Below are 21,224 nucleotides of genomic sequence, written 5' to 3' on the forward strand. Positions count from 1 at the left end.
AGAGGAGAGGAGAGAGGAGAGGTAGAGAGAGAGGAGAGGTAGAGAGAGAGGAGAGGAGAGGGAGAGAGGAGAGGGAGAGAGGAGAGGTAGAGAGAGAGGATAGGGAGAGAGAGGAGAGGGAGAGAAAGAGGAGAGGGAGAGAGAGGAGAGGGAGAGAGGAGAAAGAGAGGAGAGGAGAAAGAGAAAGCAGGGAGAGAGGAAAGGGGAGAGGAGAGGGAAAGAGAGAGAGGAGAGGGAGAGGCGAGGGAGGGAGAGAGAGAGGGGAGGGGGAAAAGGGGTGAGAGGGCTTGAGGAAGGGCATACCCCAGAGTCCACAGTACATCCGGCCCCACGCGCCCCAGGGCCTCCATCTGGAATTAGACACAGCCTCTCCCAGAGCAGGAAGAGGAGATGATAGAGGTGTGTGTGTGTGTGTGTGTGTGTGTGTGTGTGTGTGTGTGTGTGTGTGTGTGTGTGTGTGTGTGTGTGCGTGTGCGTGTGCGTGTGCGTGTGTGTGTGTGCTCATCCTTGTGGGGAAGAGGCCTGCTCTGCACATGTTCCCCGGCAGGAGAAGAGAGAGAGTGATAGAAGAGAAAGAACTAGAGAAGAGGGGAGAGAATGATGTCATGAGGATAGAATGTGAAAAGCCTTCCCTCCCACTCCTTTTTTCTGCCTCACATTTTTGTGGGGGCTCCATTTCTCTCGTTTTTTCTCACTTGCCCCCCCCTCCAAATGTCTTTCTTTCCTGTCGCTCTCCCTCCCTCCTCTCGGGAGGAGCACAGGAATTGCCTGTTGGACTGGGAAACACTTCTCCTCCCTTTAATGCTTCCTGTTCTCTCCATCCTTCTGTCCCTCTCTTTCTCTCCATCCTTCTGTCCCTCTCTTTCTCTCCATCCATGACATTGAGATAGACCCTTCTGGTCTCGCTGGAGCGCTAGATAGCAGCGATCTGCTGGAATAAGTCCCTCTCAGCTGCAGGACCATGGTCTTACTGTAGGCTCTGTGTTTGGCACCGCCACCCACATGCCCTCCAAGCCAGCTGGGCCTTCATGGGGCCCCTGGGTGCTTGTGTGTAGGTGGTTTGGTGGGGGTGGTGGTGGTGGTGTTTGCAGGTGCTTTCCACTTGTTGTTCTGCTGAGACATTCGGGTACAGGGTACAAGTGAACTTGTGTCGTGCGAGTGACCAACATGCCGGCTTTCCCAATGGAACTTGAGCTCAGGTAAGAACAGATAGATGTTATGTGGAGAGTGGGAGTAGCCTGAACTCTAGCTGTGAATGAGTCCTAATGCTGATTGTAATAGAAATGATTTCATTTGTATTGTTTTTAGCGGAGAGTTCTTTGATGCCATTAAATTAAACCAGTTTGCACAATAGTAGTACATGTATTGTTTCTACTTTACTTGTTTCTACAATTATAAAGCGAAATTGGGTCCTTGAAAAATGCTATAAAATAGAATGCATTATTTGTATGATTTATGTGTGAGAGGGCTGAGAGAGGGCTGGTAGAGGTCTGAGAGAGGGCTGGGAGAGGGCTGAGAGAGGGCTGGGAGAGGGCTGAGAGAGGGCTGGGAGAGGGCTGGGAGAGGGCTGGGAGAAGGCTGAGAGAGGGCTGGGAGAGGGCTGAGAGAGGGCTGGGAGAGGGATGGGAGAGGGCTGAGAGAGGACTGGGAGAGGGCTGAGAGAGGGCTGGGAGAGGGCTGGGAGAGGGCTGAGAGAGGGCTGGGAGAGGGCTGAGAGAGGGCTGGAGAGGGCTGGGAGAGGCCTGAGAGAGGGCTGGGAGAGGGCTGGGAGAGGGCTGAGAGAGGGCTGGGAGAGGGATGAGAGAGGGCTGGGAGAGGGATGAGAGGGCTGGGAGAGGGATGAGAGAGGGCTGGGAGAGGGCTGGGAGAGGGCTGAGAGAGGGCTGAGAGAAGGCTAGGAGAGGGCTGGGAGAGGGCTGAGAGGGGGCTGGGAGAGGGCTGAGAGAGGGCTGGGAGAGGGATGAGAGAGGGCTGAGAGAGGGCTGGGAGAGGACTGAGAGAGGGCTGAGAGAGGGATGGGAGAGAGTTGAGAGAGGGCTGGGAGAGAGTTGAGAGAGGGCTGGGAGAGGGCTGAGAGAGGGCTGGGAGAGGGATGAGAGAGGGCTGGGAGAGGGATGAGAGGGCTGGGAGAGGGATGGGAGAGGGCTGAGAGAGGGCTGGGAGAGGGCTGAGAGAGGGCTGGGAGAGGGATGAGAGAGGGCTGAGAGAGGGATGGGTGTTTATGTTAGATCTATGTAGCTGTATGTGTGGGAGAGAGATGTGAGTGGATATTTGTGTCTTTGTGTGAACTCTGTAACTGTGCATTTTACAGGAACTCTGTGCGTGTGTGATCTCTGTAATGGTACGTGTTAGAGGGCTGGGTGTTTACTGTGATCTCTGTAAGGGTACGTGTTAGAGGACTGGGTGTTTACTGTGATCTCTGTAAGGGTACGTGTTAGAGGACTGGGTGTTTACTGTGATCTCTGTAAGGGTACGTGTTAGAGGACTGGGTGTTTACTTTGATCTCTGTAATGGTACGTGTTAGAGGACTGGGTGTTTACTGTGATCTCTGTAAGGGTACGTGTTAGAGGGCTGGGTGTTTACTGTGATCTCTGTAAGGGTATGTGTTAGAGGACTGGGTGTTCACTGTGATCTCTGTAAGGGTATGTGTTAGAGGACTGGGTGTTTACTGTGATCTCTGTAAGGGTACGTGTTAGAGGACTGGGTGTTTACTGTGATCTCTGTAAGGGTACGTGTTAGAGGACTGGGTGTTTACTGTGATCTCTGTAAGGGTACGTGTTAGAGGACTGGGTGTTTACTGTGATCTCTGTAATGGTACGTGTTAGAGGACTGGGTGTTCACTGTGATCTCTGTAAGGGTACGTGTTAGAGGACTGGGTGTTTACTGTGATCTCTGTAAGGGTACGTGTTAGAGGACTGGGTGTTTACTGTGATCTCTGTAAGGGTACGTGTTAGAGGACTGGGTGTTTACTGTGATCTCTGTAAGGGTACGTGTTAGAGGACTGGGTGTTCACTGTGATCTCTGTAATGGTACGTGTTAGAGGACTGGGTGTTCACTGTGATCTCTGTAAGGGTACGTGTTAGAGGACTGGGTGTTTACTGTGATCTCTGTAAGGGTACGTGTTAGAGGGCTGGGTGTTTACTGTGATCTCTGTAAGGGTACGTGTTAGAGGACTGGGTGTTTACTGTGATCTCTGTAAGGGTACGTGTTAGAGGACTGGGTGTTTACTGTGATCTCTGTAATGGTATGTGTTAGAGGACTGGGTGTTTACTGTGATCTCTGTAAGGGTACGTGTTAGAGGACTGGGTGTTTACTGTGATCTCTGTAAGGGTACGTGTTAGAGGACTGGGTGTTCACTGTGATCTCTGTAATGGTACGTGTTAGAGGGCTGGGTGTTTACTGTGATCTCTGTAAGGGTACGTGTTAGAGGACTGGGTGTTTACTGTGATGTCTGTAATGGTACGTGTTAGAGGACTGGGTGTTCACTGTGATCTCTGTAAGGGTACGTGTTAGAGGACTGGGTGTTTACTGTGATCTCTGTAAGGGTACGTGTTAGAGGGCTGGGTGTTTACTGTGATCTCTGTAAGGGTACGTGTTAGAGGGCTGGGTGTTTACTGTGATCTCTGTAAGGGTATGTGTTAGAGGACTGGGTGTTTACTGTGATCTCTGTAATGGTACGTGTTAGAGGGCTGGGTGTTTACTGTGATCTCTGTAAGGGTACGTGTTAGAGGACTGGGTGTTTACTGTGATCTCTGTAAGGGTACGTGTTAGAGGACTGGGTGTTTACTGTGATCTCTCTAAGGGTACGTGTTAGAGGACTGGGTGTTTACTGTGATCTCTGTAATGGTATGTGTTAGAGGACTGGGTGTTTACTGTGATCTCTGTAAGGGTACGTGTTAGAGGACTGGGTGTTTACTGTGATCTCTGTAATGGTACGTGTTAGAGGACTGGGTGTTTACTGTGATCTCTGTAATGGTACGTGTTAGAGGACTGGGTGTTTACTGTGATCTCTGTAAGGGTACGTGTTAGAGGACTGGGTGTTTACTGTGATCTCTGTAAGGGTACGTGTTAGAGGACTGGGTGTTTACTGTGATCTCTGTAAGGGTACGTGTTAGAGGACTGGGTGTTTACTGTGATCTCTGTAAGGGTACGTGTTAGAGGACTGGGTGTTTACTGTGATCTCTGTAATGGTACGTGTTAGAGGACTGGGTGTTCACTGTGATCTCTGTAATGGTACGTGTTAGAGGACTGGGTGTTTACTGTGATCTCTGTAAGGGTGCGTGTTAGAGGACTGGGTGTTTACTGTGATCTCTGTAAGGGTACGTGTTAGAGGACTGGGTGTTCACTGTGATCTCTGTAAGGGTACGTGTTAGAGGACTGGGTGTTCACTGTGATCTCTGTAAGGGTATGTGTTAGAGGACTGGGTGTTCACTGTGATCTCTGTAATGGTACGTGTTAGAGGACTGGGTGTTTACTGTGTCTCAGGAACTCTGATCCTGAAACAGATGTTTGGTGGGTCGGTAGGGGCCGTGTGAAGCTGTGGACTTGGAGAACAGAGGGAGTGTGTGTGTGTGCGTGTCTGTCTGTCTGAGTGAGACTGCGTATGTGCATATGTGTGTGTGTTCTCTCTTGGGACAGGATTGAGCGAGCAAGGGATGGAAGGAGGGGTAAGGAGGATGGGGGGAGTCAGGGGAGTGGGTGCAGGACGAGTTTACAAAGGGTCACAGTTTTCCATAGTTTCCACCTCACCACTAAACTCCTTACAACTGAGAGGCTTTTACACTGATATCCACTCCCCAAATCCTGCCAATTCCCTCGCTCTACTCCCTCCCTCCCTTCCATATCTCTCTCTCTCTCTCTCTCTCTCTCTCTCTCTCTCTCTCTCTCTCTCTCTCTCTCTCTCTCTCTCTCTCTCTCTCTGTCTCTCTCTCTCTCTCTCTCTCTCTCTCTCTCCTCTCTCTCTCTCTCTCTCTCTCTCTCTCTCTCTCTCTCTCTCTCTCTCTCTTCCATCGCTCTCTCTCTCCCATCTCTCCCTCTCTCTCTCTCTCTCTCTCTCTCTCCCATCTCTCTCTCTCTCTCTCTCTCTCTCTCTCTCTCTCTCTCTCTCTCTCTCTCTCTCTCTCTCTCTCTCTCTCTCTCTCTCCCATCTCTCTCTCACTCTCTCTCTCTCCCATCTTTCTCTCTCCCATCTCTCTCTCTCCTCCCATCTCTCTCTCGCTCTCTCCCGTCTCTCACTCGTCATCATCCCTTCTTTATTGTGTCACTTCAGTCTCAAAGCTTTGAAGATCTCTCCAAGGGATTTCTTATTTAATATCCAATATGTATTAGTGTGGTCGGCTCCAGAATGGATCTGATGTCTTACAGTACACTGTTAAAATAAAGTGCTTTGGAAACTGAGCTTCCACCAACGTTAATGAGACAAAACGTTCACTTTGCTGGAGTATTGAAACATCATTCCGAGAGGTTTTGAAACATTACACGGTGTTTTGATTGATTAACATGACTTAATCACGAGTTCTGCAACACCAGGGACTGGGAGAACTACCAGGAATGTTTGAAAACACTATTTTGGTGTTTCACCTTCTGTTTAGTGCAGAATTATACCACTTCTTCTATGGTATTGACTTCATTGATTTATGTATCTGATCATTTGCCAATTTAACCCATTTTGTCAGGCGTTGTTGAGCACAGTGTTTATTCCACCAGCGTTAACTAGAGGTTTTACAACAAGCATTGCAGGATGCTGCATTTTGCTTCTACTGTACCATCAACGTTTGCTAATGTGAGAATGGGTCATCTCATCATTGAACTTAATTTTGCCTGACGGTTGTAAAATATCCATTCATCATGATCGCGTACACCTCAATTATTACTATTGGATAGAAAACACTCTCTAGTTTCTAAAACCGTTTGAATTATATCTGTGAGTAAAACAGAACTCGAGTTGGAGCAATTTTCCTATGAGGAAGTGAGAAATCTGAAATCATGCAGGCTGTTCTGAGGTCAGTTTATTAATTTGCCTGTCTTCTATTGGTTGAGATGCACTGCATACGCCTTCCCCTGGATGTCAGCAAATAGTGAGAATTGGAATGGAGTTGCTAGGCAGATCTGAGGCCTTATAAATGGGCTCGGAATGTGGGGTCCTGTCTTTCCTCCATTCGCCATGACGCAAGACAGACCTCAGGATGGCGTTCTAGAAAGCTCCCGTTATAGCCCTTAGATATATCCGGCTCTGATTTTATTCGATATAGGTGTTAAAGACATCATAATGTTGTTATTTTAAACCGAGTTATATCAGTTTATATCAGTATATTGCGATTTTCGGATATTTATTTGTGCTGCGTTCTAGTGAGTTGGACACGTCTTAGCCACATGGCTAATGTTTACTGCTAATTCCAAAGTTGAAGGCGACAATCTACAACCGAGCAACGATTATTTTGGACAAAGGACAACTTGCCCAAGATTCTGATGGGAGCTCATCAAAAAGTAAGAACTATTTATGATGTTAATTCGTTGTTCTGTTGAAAAATGTAAAACTCATATTCCGCCATTAATTTCGGTGCGGTATCGCTTTAACGTATGTCGTAGTAACGTTAATTTTAAAAATCTAACACAGCGGTTGCATTAAGAACTAATGTATCTTTCATTTGCTGTCCAACCTGTATTTTTTAGTCAAGTTTATGATTAGTTACTGATTAGATTAGGTGCCTCTCCCAAGATTTCTCCCGACATATTGTTGGCAGCTTGGCTACTATTCTCATTGTATAACCACGATTTGTGCCGCTAAATATGCACATTTTCGAACAAACTCTATATGTATTGTGTAATATGATGTTATAGGACTGTCATCTGAAGAAGTTTGAGAAGGTTAGTGAAAAAATTCATATATTTTGCTGGTTTATTCGTTATCGCTATTGTTGGCTTGAATCAATGCTGTTGTGTGGTTGGCTATTGTAGTAAGCTAATATAATGCTATATTGTGTTTTCGCTGTAAAACACTTAAAAAATCTGAAATATTGGCTGGATTCACAAGATCTTTGTCTTTCATTTGCTGTACGCTGTGTATTTTTCATAAATGTTTTATGATGAGTATTTAGGTAATTCACGTTGGTCTCTGTAGTTATTCTAGTTGCTTTGGTGAGAGTTGTGATGGTGGCTGCAATGGTAAACTATGATTTATACCTGAAATATGCACATTTTTCTAACAAAACATATGCTATACAATAAATATGTTATCAGACTGTCATCTGATGAAGTTGTTTCTTGGTTAGTGGCTATTTATATCTTTATTTGGTCGAAATTGTGATAGCTACCTATGCAGGAAAAAAATGGTGGAGAAAAAAAAGTTGTGTCTTTTGCTATCGTGGTTAGCTAATAGATTTACATATTGTGTCTTCCCTGTAAAACATTTTAAAAATCAGAAATGATGGCTGGATTCACAAGATGTGTATCTTTCATCTGGTGTCTTGGACTTGTGATTTAATGATATTTAGATGCTAGTATTTACTTGTGACGCTATGCTAGGCTATGCTAGTCAGCTTTTTTACTGATGGGGGTGCTCCCGGATCCGGGATTGGGATGAAGTAGAAGTTTTAAACATTATTTTTTATATTTTTTTTACAGTGCACCTTCATTTCGTTGATCTCCACCCCAAACAAGTAACAGATGAATAGCATAATATTCTCATGGTTAAATTCAAGGTCAGAATGCACATAGAGAGAAAAGTGCATAAAAAGATAATTCCATTCCATTTAGGCACGCTTAACTCGGAAATCCCTCCTAACTGCCTGACATCAGCTTCCCCTGGCAGAGACAGAGACAGAAACAGAAACAGAGAGACAGAGACAGAGACAAAGGGAGACAAAGTTATCCTTTCCCCTCTCAATGTTGCTTCAACCTATTGCTCTCTGCTATGGGGACAAATGGATTCCCGGAATTGGATTACGTTCTCGTATACTGCAGGGATTTTTTTCTAAAGGTAATATTGTCTGTTTGATGGACTACATTGCAGTCGGACTGCACAGAATCACTGCTATATAAATCATCTTGTTTTTCCAAGAACTTTGCATTGTGTGATCAAGCTAAAGGATTCTTTACCTCACCTTGCTAAAACTCATCTCAAACACACTGAACTTCTGATCTTGATGGTCTCTGACCTCTCTGCCCTTCTGTCCTGTAGGAGTTTGAGAATGTCGATGGGGAGGAGTACCAGGCGGACCTGTCCACCCTGGCGTCCCCTGCATCCCAGAGCGGACCTGATGTGTACATCCTACCCCTCACTGAGGTGTCCCTCCCCGTGGCCAAACAACCAGGACGATCAGGTAGGACCTACATGTCTTGAGTCTGATAAAATTAAATGACACTTTTCTCACTTTTTCTTCCTTCTCCTTCTCCCCTCTTTCTCTCTCTCTCTCTCTCTCTCTCTCTCTCTCCCTCATTTAATATATGTTCAGTTTGGTCCAGTTCAGTTCAATTTAAATACATTTCTTTCCACAAGAGGCTTTAAGTATTTGAAGTCAGCTCTGTGAGGAGGGATGTTCAGGGAATGACTGTCAGATAGAACCATATCAAATTCATATAGTCACTTTCACAGCTCAAAGGGAATACAATATAAAAGGTAGTGTAAAAGTGTAAAAATAAAGGTGAGACAAAGGGAAACGTGTTATGCCTTTATTCTGTCCTTGACAAAGTGATGGAAACCTTGCAGTAGACAGGGTATACTGTCAAGATGTCAGGGTATACTGTCAGGATGTCAGGGTATACTGTCAGGATGTCAGGGTATACTGTCAGGATGTCAGGGTATACTGTCAGGATGTCAGGGCATACTGTCAAGATGTCAGGGTATACTGTCAGGATGTCAGGGTATACTGTCAGGATGTCAGGGCATACTGTCGGGATGTCAGGGTATACTGTCAGGATGTCAGGATATACTGTCGGGATGTCAGGGTATACTGTCAGGATGTCAGGGTATACTGTCAGGATGTCAGGGTATACTGTCAGGATGTCAGGGCATACTGTCGGGGTGTCAGGGTACACTGTCAGGATGTCAGGGTATACTGTCAGGATGTCAGGGTATACTGTCAGGATGTCAGGGTATACTGTCAGGATGTCAGGGCATACTGTCTGGGTGTCAGGGTATACTGTCAGGATGTCAGGGTATACTGTCAGGATGTCAGGGTATACTGTCAGGATGTCAGGGTATACTGTCAGGATGTCAGGGCATACTGTCGGGATGTCAGGGTATACTGTCAGGATGTCAGGGTATACTGTCAGTATGTCAGGGTATACTGTCAGGATGTCAGGGAATACTGTCGGGATGTCAGGGTATACCGTCAGGATGTCAGGGCATACTGTCAGGATGTCAGGGCATACTGTCAGGATGTCAGGGTATACTGTCAGGATGTCAGGGTATACAGTCGGGATGTCAGGGTATACTGTCAGGATGTCAGGGCATACTGTCAGGATTTCAGGGCATACTGTCAGGATGTCAGGGTATACTGTCAGGATGTCAGGGCATACTGTCAGGATGTCAGGGTATACTGTCGGGATGTCAGGGAATACTGTCAGGATGTCAGGGCATACTGTCAGGTGTCAGGGTATACTGTCAGGATGTCAGGGTATACTGTCAGGATGTCAGGGCATACTGTCAGGTGTCAGGGTATACTGTCGGGATGTCAGGGCATACTGTCAGGTGTCAGGGCATACTGTCAGGATGTCAGGGCATACTGTACTGTATTTTCTGGCTCTTTAGCCCACAAAGTCTCCCCAGAGTCAGTGACCAACGCTCTAACACTGGACCACTGGGCCTCTTCTCCATCCCCCATCCCTTCTGCCCTGGACCACTGCTGGGCCTATCCCCATCCCTTCTGCCCTGGACCACTGCTGGGCCTATCCCCATCCCTTCTGCCCTCGACCACTACTGGGCCTATCCCCATCCCTTCTGCCCTGGACCACTGCTGGGCCTATCCCCATCCCTTCTGCCCTGGACCACTGCTGGGCCTATCCCCATCCCTTCTGCCCTCGACCACTGCTGGACCTATCCCCATCCCTTCTGCCCTCGACCACTACTGGGCCTATCCCCATCCCTTCTGCCCTGGACCACTGGTGGGACTATCCCCATCCCTTCTGCCCTGGACCACTGCTGGGCCTATCCCCATCCCTTCTGCCCTGGACCACTGCTGGGCCTATCCCCATCCCTTCTGCCCTGGACCACTGCTGGGCCTATCCCCATCCCTTCTGCCCTGGACCACTGCTGGGACTATCCCCATCCCTTCTGCCCTGGACCACTGCTGGGCCTATCCTCATCCCTTCTGCCCTGGACCACTGCTGGGACTATCCCCATCCCTTCTGCCCTGGACCACTGCTGGGCCTATCCCCATCCCTTCTGCCCTGGACCACTACTGGGCCTATCCCCATCCCTTCTGCCCTGGACCACTGCTGGGCCTATCCCCATCCCTTCTGCCCTGGACCACTACTGGGCCTATCCCCATCCCTTCTGCCCTGGACCACTGCTGGGCCTATCCCCATCCCTTCTGCCCTGGACCACTACTGGGCCTATCCCCATCCCTTCTGCCCTGGACCACTGGTGGGACTATCCCCATCCCTTCTGCCCTGGACCACTGCTGGGACTATCCCCATCCCTTCTGCCCTGGACCACTGCTGGGACTATCCCCATCCCTTCTGCCCTGGACCACTGCTGGGCCTCTCCTCCATCCCCTATCCCCAATGCCCTGGACCACTGCTGGGCCTCTCCTCCATCCCCTATCCCCAATGCCCTGGACCACTGCTGGGCCTCTCCTCCATCCCCTATCCCTAATGCCCTGGACCACTGCTGGGCCTATCCCCCATCTCTACTGCCCAAGACCCTGGCTAGGCCTATCAAATGAAATTATATTTGTCACATGCGCCAAATACAACAGGTGTAGACTTTACTGTAAAATGCTTAGTTACAAGCCCCTAACCCACAATGCAGAGTTAAAAAGTAAGAACAATTCTCAAAAAAGGAAAAAAGAAACAGTAACACAATAAAATAACAATAATGAGACTATATACAAGGAGTACAGGTACTGAGTCAATGTGCAGGGGTACGAGGTAGTAATGAGACTATATACAAGGAGTACAGGTACTGAGTTAATGGACCAGGGTACGAGGTAGTAATGAGACTATATACAAGGAGTACAGGTACTGAGTTAATGTGCAGGGTTACGAAGTAGTAATTAGACTATATACAAGGAGTACAGGTACCGAGTCAATGTGCAGGGGTACGAGGTAGTAATGAGACTATATACAAGGAGTACAGGTTCTGAGTTAATGGACAAGGGTACGAAGTAGTAATGAGACTATATACAAGGAGTACAGGTACTGAGTTAATGTGCCAGGGTACAAGGTAGTAATGAGACTATATACAAGGAGTACAGGTACTGAGTCAATGTGCAGGGGTACGAGATAGTAATGAGACTATATACAAGGAGTACAGGTACTGAGTCAATGTGCCAGGGTACGAGATAGTAATGAGACTATATACAAGGAGTACAGGTACTGAGTTAATGGACAAGGGTACGAGGTAGCAATGATACTATATACAAGGAGTACAGGTACTGAGTCAATGTGCAGGGGTACGAGGTAGTAATGAGACTATATACAAGGAGTACAGGTACTGAGTTAATGGACGAGGGTACGAGGTAGTAATGAGACTATATACAAGGAGTACAGGTACTGAGTTAATGGACGAGGGTACGAGGTAGTAATGAGACTATATACAAGGAGTACAGGTACTGAGTCAATGTGCAGGGGTACGAGGTAGTAATGAGACTATATACAAGGAGTACAGGTACTGAGTTAATGGACGAGGGTACGAGGTAGTAATGAGACTATATACAAGGAGTACAGGTACTGAGTTAATGGACGAGGGTACGAGGTAGTAATGAGACTATATACAAGGAGTACAGGTACTGAGTTAATGTGCCAGGGTACGAGGTAGCAATGATACTATATACAAGGAGTACAGGTACTGAGTCAATGTGCAGGGGTACGAGGTAGTAATGAGACTATATACAAGGAGTACAGGTACCGAGTCAATGTGCCAGGGTACGAGGTAGTAATGAGACTATATACAAGGAGTACAGGTACCGAGTCAATGTGCCAGGGTACGAGGTAGTAATGAGACTATATACAAGGAGTACAGGTACTGAGTTAATGGACAAGGGTACGAGGTAGTAATGAGACTATATACAAGGAGTACAGGTACCGAGTCAATGTGCCAGGGTACGAGGTAGTAATGAGACTATATACAAGGAGTACAGGTACTGAGTTAATGTGCAGGGGTACGAAGTAGTAATGAGACTATATACAAGGAGTACAGGTACTGAGTTAATGTGCCAGGGTACGAGGTAGTAATGAGACTATATACAAGGAGTACAGGTACTGAGTCAATGTGCAGGGGTACGAGGTAGTAATGAGACTATATACAAGGAGTACAGGTACTGAGTTAATGGACAAGGGTACGAAGTAGTAATGAGACTATATACAAGGAGTACAGGTACCGAGTCAATGTGCAGGGGTACGAGGTAGTAATGAGACTATATACAAGGAGTACAGGTACTGAGTTAATGTGCCAGGGTACGAGGTAGTAATGAGACTATATAGAAGGAGTACAGGTACTGAGTCAATGTGCAAGGGTACGAGGTAGTAATGAGACTATATACAAGGAGTACAGGTACCGAGTCAATGTGCAGGGGTACGAGGTAGTAATGAGACTATATACAAGGAGTACAGGTACCGAGTCAATGTGCCAGGGTACGAGGTAGTAATGAGACTATATACAAGGAGTACAGGTACCGAGTCAATGTGACAGGGTACGAGGTAGTAATGAGACTATATACAAGGAGTACAGGTACTGAGTCAATGTGCCAGGGTACGAGGTAGTAATGAGACTATATACAAGGAGTACAGGTACTGAGTTAATGTGCAGGGGTATGAGGTAGTAATGAGACAATATACAAGGAGTACAGGTACTGAGTCAATGTGCCAGGGTACGAGGTAGTAATGAGACTATATAGAAGGAGTACAGGTACCGAGTGAATGTGCAGGGGTATGAGGTAGTAATGAGACTATATACAAGGAGTACAGGTACTGAGTCAATGTGCAGGGGTATGAGATAGTTGAGATAATTGAGGTAATACTGTATGTACATCTAGGTAGAGATGAAAGTGACCAGGATAGATAATAAACAGTGTGTCGATGTGTCAGTGTGTGTGTGTTTTGTAGTATGTGTCAGTGTGTGGGTAGAGTCCAGTCAGTGTGTAGGTAGAGTACAGTCAGTGTGTAGGTAGAGTCCAGTCAGTGTGTAGGTAGAGTCCAGTCAGTGTGTAGGTAGAGTCCAGTCAGTGTGTGGGTAGAGTCCAGTGAGTGTGTGGGTAGAGTCCAGTCAGTGTGTAGGTAGATTCCAGTCAGTGTGTGGGTAGAGTCCAGTGAGTGTGTGGGTAGAGTCCAGTCAGTGTGTGGGTAGAGTCCAGTCAGTGTGTAGGTAGAGTCCAGTCAGTGTGTGGGTAGAGTCCAGTGAGTGTGTGGGTAGAGTTCAGTGAGTGTGTGGGTAGAGTCCAGTCAGTGTGTGGGTAGAGTCCAGTGAGTGTGTGGGTAGAGTCCAGTCAGTGTGTGGGTAGAGTCCAGTCAGTGTGTAGGTAGAGTCCAGTCAGTGTGTGGGTAGAGTCCAGTGAGTGTGTGGGTAGAGTTCAGTGAGTGTGTGGGTAGAGTCCAGTCAGTATGTGGGTAGAGTCCAGTGAGTGTGCGGGTAGAGTCCAGTGAGTGTGTAGGTAGAGTCCAGTCAGTGTGTGGGTAGAGTCCAGTGAGTGTGTGGGTAGAATCCAGTGAGTGTGTGGGTAGAGCCTCCTAAGGGGGAAGATGGGTTGTCGTGCCCTCATCAAGACTGTGTTGATGTGTTTGGACCATGATAGGTCATTAGTGATGTGGACACCAAGGAACTTGAAGATCACGATCCACTCTTCTACAGCCCCGTTGATGGGAATGGGGTGAACAGGGAGTACAGAATTGGACTAAGCATGCTCCCCTGAGGGGCCACCGTGTTAAGTGTCAGCGTGGCGGATTTGTTGTTGCCTACCCTCACCACCTAGAAGTCCAGGATCCAGTTGCAGAGGGAGGTGTTTAATCCCAGGGTCCTTAGTTTAGTGATGATCTTGGAGGGCACTATGATGTTGAACGCTGAGCTGTTGTCAATCAATAGCATTTTCATGTACAGTATGTGTTCCTTTTGTCCAGGTGGGAAAGGGCACTGTGGAGTGCAATAGAGATTGTATTTTCTGTGGATCTGTTGGGGCGGTATGCAAATTGGAGTGGGTCCAGGGTGTCTGGGATGATGGTGTTAATGTGAGCCATGACCAGCCTTTCATGGCTACAGATGGGAGTGCTACGGGGTGATAGTCATTTAGACAGGTTACCTTGGCGTTCTTGACCACAGGGACTATGGTGGTCTGCTTGAAACATGTTGGTATTACAGACTCAGATGGGGAGAGGTTGAAAATGTCAGTGAAGACACGTGCCAGCTGGTCAGCACATGTTCTGAGTACACGTCCTGGCAATCCCTCTGGCCCTGTGGCCTTGTGAATGTTAACCTATTGAAAGGTTTTACTCACATTGGCTACGGAGAACATGATCACACAGAACAGCTGGTGCTCCATTGCATGGTTCAGTGTTGCTTGCCTTAAAGCGAGCATAGAAGTTATTTAGCTCATCTGGTAGGCTTGCGACACGGGGCAGCTCGCGGCTGGGTTTCCCTTTAATCCGTGATAGTTTGCAAGCCCTGCCACATCCGATGAGTGACAGAGCTGGTGTAGTAGGATTCAATCTTAGTCCTGTATTGACACTTTGCCAGTTTGATGGTTCGTCGGAGGGCATAGAGCGATTTCTTATAAGCGTCCGGATTAGTGTCCCGCTCCTTGATAGCGGCAGCTCTAGCCTTTAGCTCAGTGCGGATGTTGCCTGTAGTCCATGGCTTCTGGTTTGGATATGTACGTACGGTCACTGTGGGGACAATGTCGTCAATGCACTTATTAATGAAGCCGGTGACTGATGTGGTGTACTCCTCAATGCCATCGGATGAATCCCAGGAACATTTCCCAGTCTGTGCTAGCAAAACAGTCCTGTAGCATCCGCGTCATCTGACCACTTCCGAATTGAGTGCGTCACTGTACTTCCTGTTTGAGTTTTTGCTTGTAAGCAGGAATCAGGAGGATAGTGTTATGGTCAGATTTGCCAAATGGAGGGCGAGGGAGAACTTTGTATACGTCTCTGTGTGTGGAGTAAAGATGGTCTAGAGTTTTTTCGCTTCTAGTTGCACAGGTGACATGTTGGTAGAGATGAGGTAAAAACAGATCTCAGTTTTCCTGCATTAAAATCACCGGCCACTAGGATCATTTTCTTGTTTTCTTATGGCCCTATACACCTCGATGACTGCGGTCTTAGTGCCAGCACCGGTTTGTGGTGGCAAGTAGACAACTACAAAAAATATAGATAAACTCTTTTGGTAAATAGTATGGTCTACAGCTTATCATGATGTATTCTAACTTAATATGAGAGATCACGCACCAGCTGTTGTTAACGAAGAGACACAAACCACCCCCCTTGAGATTACACAACGCTGACGTTCTGTCCTGATGATGTATAGAAAAAACAGCTAGATGTATATTTTCCATGTCCTTGTTCAGCCACAACTCAAAGAGAAACATAGGATATTACAGTTCTTCAGATCACGTCGATAGGATAGTCTCGAACAGAGCTCGTCCAGTTTATTCTCCATTGATTTCAGGTTAGCCAATAGAACGGATATAGACGGTTTAATCCACTTCCCGAAGTAGTCTCGTCAGGTTTCCCGCACGCTGGCTTTTATAACTCCACCTCTCACACACACACACACACACACACACACACACACACACACACACACACACACACACACACACACACACACACACACACACACACACACACACACACACACACACACACACACACACACACACACACACACACACACTCTCTCTCTCTCTCTCTCTCTCTCTCTCTCTCTCTCTCTCTCTCTCTCTCTCTCTCTCTCTCTCTCTCTCTCTCTCACTCTCTCACTCACACACACACACACACACACACACACACACACACACACACACACACACACACACACACACACACACACACACACACACACACACACACACACACACACACACACACACACACACACACACATCTGCCTGTAGTGTAATCACCCTGGCCCAGCTAGCCTACACAAGTGCTCCTTGGTTTGCCAAGCATGCGAGAGCCAAACCCACATTCTCTATCCCTTTTTCTCTCTCTCTCTTTCTCTCTCTCTCTTTCTCTCCCTCTCTCTCTCCCTCTCTTTCTCTCCCTCTTTCTCTCTCCCTCTCTTTCTCTCCCTCTCTTTCTCTCCCTCTCTTTCTCTCCCAGTCTTTCCTTTCTATCCGTAACAATAGCCCTGGTTGTCTGTTGACGTGTAAGCTGTGGGGCTGATGCACGCAGATACATTCATGACATCGGAAGGTCGAGCTGAAATAATGACTTGTACCACACAGTTGGGTGTGGGTCAGTTCGTAGGTCAGTCTGCTGCTTGACTAGCCATTCCAATATACTGTTCCTCAAAGCCTGGGCTCATATACATAAAGCTTCTCAGAGTAGGAGTGTTGATCTAGGATCAGTTCTGTCTTTTAGATCATAATGAATATTATTATATGGACCTGATCCTAGATTAACACTCCTACTCTGAGACCCAGCACTTCAGTGGATGACATGAGAGTAATCTTGTCCCCAAGGTGCTTAACTCATAATGTTGAAATAAGATTGTGGACCATCACAGAAGAGTAGTGGAACAAGTTGTGGTACTGTAGGCCTATGCGGAACAAAAAACATCTGTTCTGTATGTTGGTTGTTTTCTGTACAGCTGTATGGTGTTTCTGTAGTGATTAGGAGGCCTATAGGGACAAACAGGGCTGGTTAAGGGCGGGGGGCTTGGGCAGTTAGGGGGCTGAAGTCAGAACCTCGATCCGCTCTGACCACTCCCTTTGATCTCACCACAAGACCATGTGGCTGCTGTCGGATGAGAGAGAGAGAGAGAGAGAGAGAGTACTGAGAGAGAGAGAGAGAGAGAGTACTGAGAGAGAGAGAGAAAGTACTGAGAGAGAGTACTGCACACACTACAATTACTTAGGTTTATAAATAAGCTCAACTGGACACCTTAATGAGGCAGTGAATGAACTGAGAGAGAAAGCACGCAGGGCATTCTACGCCATTAAAAAGCAAATTCAAATTGAAATACCTATTAAAATTTGGCTAAAACTAATTGAATATGTCATTGAACCAATTGCACTTTATGGCAGCGAGGTGTGGGGTCCACTTGCAAAACAAGATTTCATCAAATGGGACAAACACCCCATTGAAACACTGCATGCAGAATTCTGTAAGATTATCCTACATGTCCAGAGGAAAACTGCAAACAATGCATGCAGGGCAGAATTAGGCCAATATCCACTAATAATAAAAATTATTGTTGAATGTATTGCACTAAGCACTAAGACACCTGATTCCACTAATCAAAGGCTTAATGGACAGTTGATTAGTTAAATCAGGTGTGATAGTACATGGCTAGAAGAGTTGAAGACGTTCTAAGGCGAGTTCTAAGTTCTAAGAAGTTGAAGTTCCAAGCCATTCTTAGAAGCCATTTCAGAAGTAATGGCGTAAACTCTAGTCTACATTGTCAGTTATCACTAGATGCCCAGTTCACCACCAGTGTTGGGATTAGTTACCAGTGTTGGGATTAGTTATTGCATATTACTAGTTACATTAATGTAACACGTTACCTTAAAATATTACTTTGTGTGGAAAGTAATGTGATTACTAGTTATATAAACAAAATCAAGAAATCTGTCGAAGGGAGGAAGACGAGTCGCGAGCGCTCAACCAAAGATGGGCTACCTAGAAGGTTTGATCGCTAGTTTCTCCTTTCATCTTTGGAACTGCTTTCCTGTTCTAGTATACAAGTGGGCTCCCGAGTGGCGCAGCGGTCTAAGGCACAGCGTCTCAGTATTAGAGGCTTCACTACAGACACGCTGGTCCGTATCTGGGCTATCTCAACCGGCCGTGATTGGGAGGCCCATAGGGCGGTGCACAATTGGCTCGGCATCGTCTGGGTTTGGCCGGAGTAGGCCGTCATTGTCAATAAGAATATGTTCTTAGCTGACTTGCGTGGTTAATTAAATGCTGCTTAATTAGCAATGTATACTGAAAGTCAAACATACAGATTTCCTGTCTTTTCATTCAAAATCTTAAAAGATATATAGAGTACACAGTAGAACCTTCTAGGTGCTTTTCTACAGTCCTGTGTGGCTCGGGTGGTAGAGCATGGTGCTTGCAATGCCAGTTCAATTCCCACGGGAGTGACCGGTATGGAAACGTATGCACCCGTTGCTGTCCGTCGCTCTGGGTAAGAGCATCTGCTCAATGACGTAAATGTTCAATGGCGAAGATCAGAGGTGTTACCTTCTATACATTTCTATGGACAGACTCTATCATGACATTTCTTCAAACAGCCTTTGTGTTCATGTTCCAGAACTAAAATGAGGAAATGAGTTGGATCATGGAAACACACCAGTTAGAGAAATGAATCTGAAAGAGAATGCATTGTTTGACAAAATAACTGTAATAATATTACCAAATTTGGGGGGGAAAAAGTAATGCGTAATCTGGCGATGTAACGGGTTATTTTTGTAATGCATTACCCCCCCAACACTGTTCACCACTGTGTCACAGAGCTGCTAGATAATAGGCTGTGTGTCTGTGTGTCTGTGTGGTTGGTTCTTACTGGTACCATACAGTCCCAGGGTTAGTACCCAGACAATGGCTGGGATTCTCTTTAGAACAGATTCTGGATGAGTGAGCGCCCACCACCCAGGGAATGACTGGCCTCTGGAACATTACAGGGCATGGGCGTCAGATATGGCCCTCACACAGGGAGGGGTCTGTGTGGCCAGTCTGGGGGGTGGGCAAGGGGGTGACACTCCTACAAAAGATCTGTCTGTCCTCCTCTGTGAGTGTCATCAGTCGTTGCTGGGGGAGAGAGGGATGGAGAGATGGAGGGAATGAGAGAGGGGGAAGGACAGAGGATTAATGTTGCCGTCAGTCCATTCTCATTTGGATGTTTTTGGGACCGAGGCTGAGAGTGAGAGAACGCAGGTTCAGAGTGAGAGAACACAGGCTGAGAGTGAGAGAGCGCATGCTGAGAGTGAGAGAGCACAGGCTGAGAGTGAGAGCGCAGGCTGAGAGTGAGAGAGCGCATGCTGAGAGTGAGAGAGAACGCAGGCTGAGAGTGAGAGAGAGTGCAGGCTGAGAGTGAGAGAGTGCAGGCTGAGAGTGAGAGAGCGCAGGCTGAGAGTGAGAGAGTGCAGGCTGAGAGTGAGAGAGAGCAGGCTGAGAGTAGGATGACCAAGGCTGAGAGTGAGAAAGTGCAGGCTGAGAGTGAGAGAGTGCAGGCTGAGAGTGAGAGAGAGAGCACGCTGGTGTGAGTGAGTGCAGGCTGAGAGTGAGAGAGTGCAGGCTGAGAGTGAGAGAGTGCAGGCTGAGAGTGAGAGAGTGCAGGCTGAGAGTGAGAGAGCGCAGGCTGAGAGTAGGATGACCAAGGCTGAGAGTGAGAGAGTGCAGGCTGAGAGTGAGAGAGTGCAGGCTGAGAGTGAGAGAGCGCATGCTGAGAGTAGGATGACCAAGGCTGAGAGTGAGAGAGTGCAGGTTGAGAGTGAGAGAGTGCAGGCTGAGAGTGAGAGAGTGCAGGCTGAGAGTAGGATGACCAAGGCTGAGAGGGAGAGAGTGCAGGTTGAGAGTGAGAGAGAGCAGGCTGAGAGTGAGAGAGTGCAGGCTGAGAGTGAGAGAGTGCAGGCTGAGAGTGAGAGAGTGCAGGCTGAGAGTGAGAGAGCTCAGGCTGAGAGTGAGAGAGAGTGCAGGCTGAGAGTGCGAGAGAGCGCAGGCTGAGAATGAGAGAGCTCAGGCTGAGAGTGAGAGAGAGTGCAGGCTGAGAATGAGAGAGCTCAGGCTGAGAGTGAGAGAGAGTGCAGGCTGAGAATGAGAGAGCCCAGGCTGAGAGTGAGAGAGAGTGCAGGCTGAGAATGAGAGAGCTCAGGCTGAGAGTGAGAGAGATTGCAGGCTGAGAATGAGAGAGCTCAGGCTGAGAGTGCGAGAGAGTGCAGGCTGAGAATGAGAGAGCTCAGGCTGAGAGTGAGAGAGAGTGCAGGCTGAGAATGAGAGAGCTCAGGCTGAGAGTGAGAGAGAGTGCAGGCTGAGAATGAGAGAGCTCAGGCTGGTGTGTGGAGAGGAAAGATGCAGGACACAGGTCATCACCGTGCTACTGACAGATAGGTCAGGATGCAGCAAGGGGACAGGAGGACTGAGGCTGGGATGCCAGGCTCTGCTACTGACTGAAAGAGAGAGATCTTAGAGCACAGGGGTAGGCAACTAGATTCAGCTGCGGGGAAATTTTTGTTGGAGTGAATGGTCGGTGTGTCGGAACATGATTATAATAATTTGTATACTGCAACTTGACCACAACCAAACCCCCAAAACAGATTGTATTGTAATAGAGCAATGATTTCATACCTTGATTACATTGAGACACGATCATATATTTTTTTTTTTTGTGGGAATACTTCAACTAATTTTTAGCTGAATTCCTTGGGATTTTACTGTATTTATATATATTTTTTTTGTGTAATATCAAAACAAGTCAACCTGGCGAAGTGTCTTAGAGGATAGTCGACCTATTGCAAGATGGATGCCTCATATCGCAGGACGGTGGTGTGTATTTGGCCAGATTACATTTCTCTGAGGCTTGGAATCAGAGAGTCATTGTCAGAAATAAAACCAATGCTGAATAATACTTGTGTCGTAAGGACATTCTCTAAAATCTCAGTTTTTTTTATTTTAAATCTGTCTCCCAAGTCCAACTCCAACTCCTGAAATCCACAGAAGTCGGCCGACAGAGTCTTCTGTACCTGAAAGAGATCGGAGATGGCTGGTTCGGAAAGGTAAGACCACTCACTCTCTCCTCACTTTTTCTTGTAAATTCTTTTGGGTTATTTTCACTGTGCTGGATGCTACGATACGGGTTTATGAGAGGTAGCTAGATGAAATGTTCTGTCAACTTCGGCAGGCTCACG

At 47.1% G+C, this 21,224-nt stretch overlaps 1 protein-coding gene across 1 annotated transcript in view; it reads left to right on the forward strand.

Annotated features, from left to right (window-relative positions):
* Positions 1–21,224, forward strand: part of LOC120029353 (serine/threonine-protein kinase LMTK1-like) — a 109,450-nt gene that overhangs the window by 64,944 nt on the left and 23,282 nt on the right. The window contains exons 4-5 of the mRNA XM_038974583.1: positions 8,180–8,321; positions 21,007–21,092. Coding sequence (XP_038830511.1) covers positions 8,180–8,321; positions 21,007–21,092 — 228 coding nt within the window. The remainder of the gene's footprint in view (positions 1–8,179; positions 8,322–21,006; positions 21,093–21,224) is intronic.

This window comes from Salvelinus namaycush, chromosome 35, assembly GCF_016432855.1.
Source record: "Salvelinus namaycush isolate Seneca chromosome 35, SaNama_1.0, whole genome shotgun sequence".
Taxonomy (NCBI): domain Eukaryota; kingdom Metazoa; phylum Chordata; class Actinopteri; order Salmoniformes; family Salmonidae; genus Salvelinus; species Salvelinus namaycush.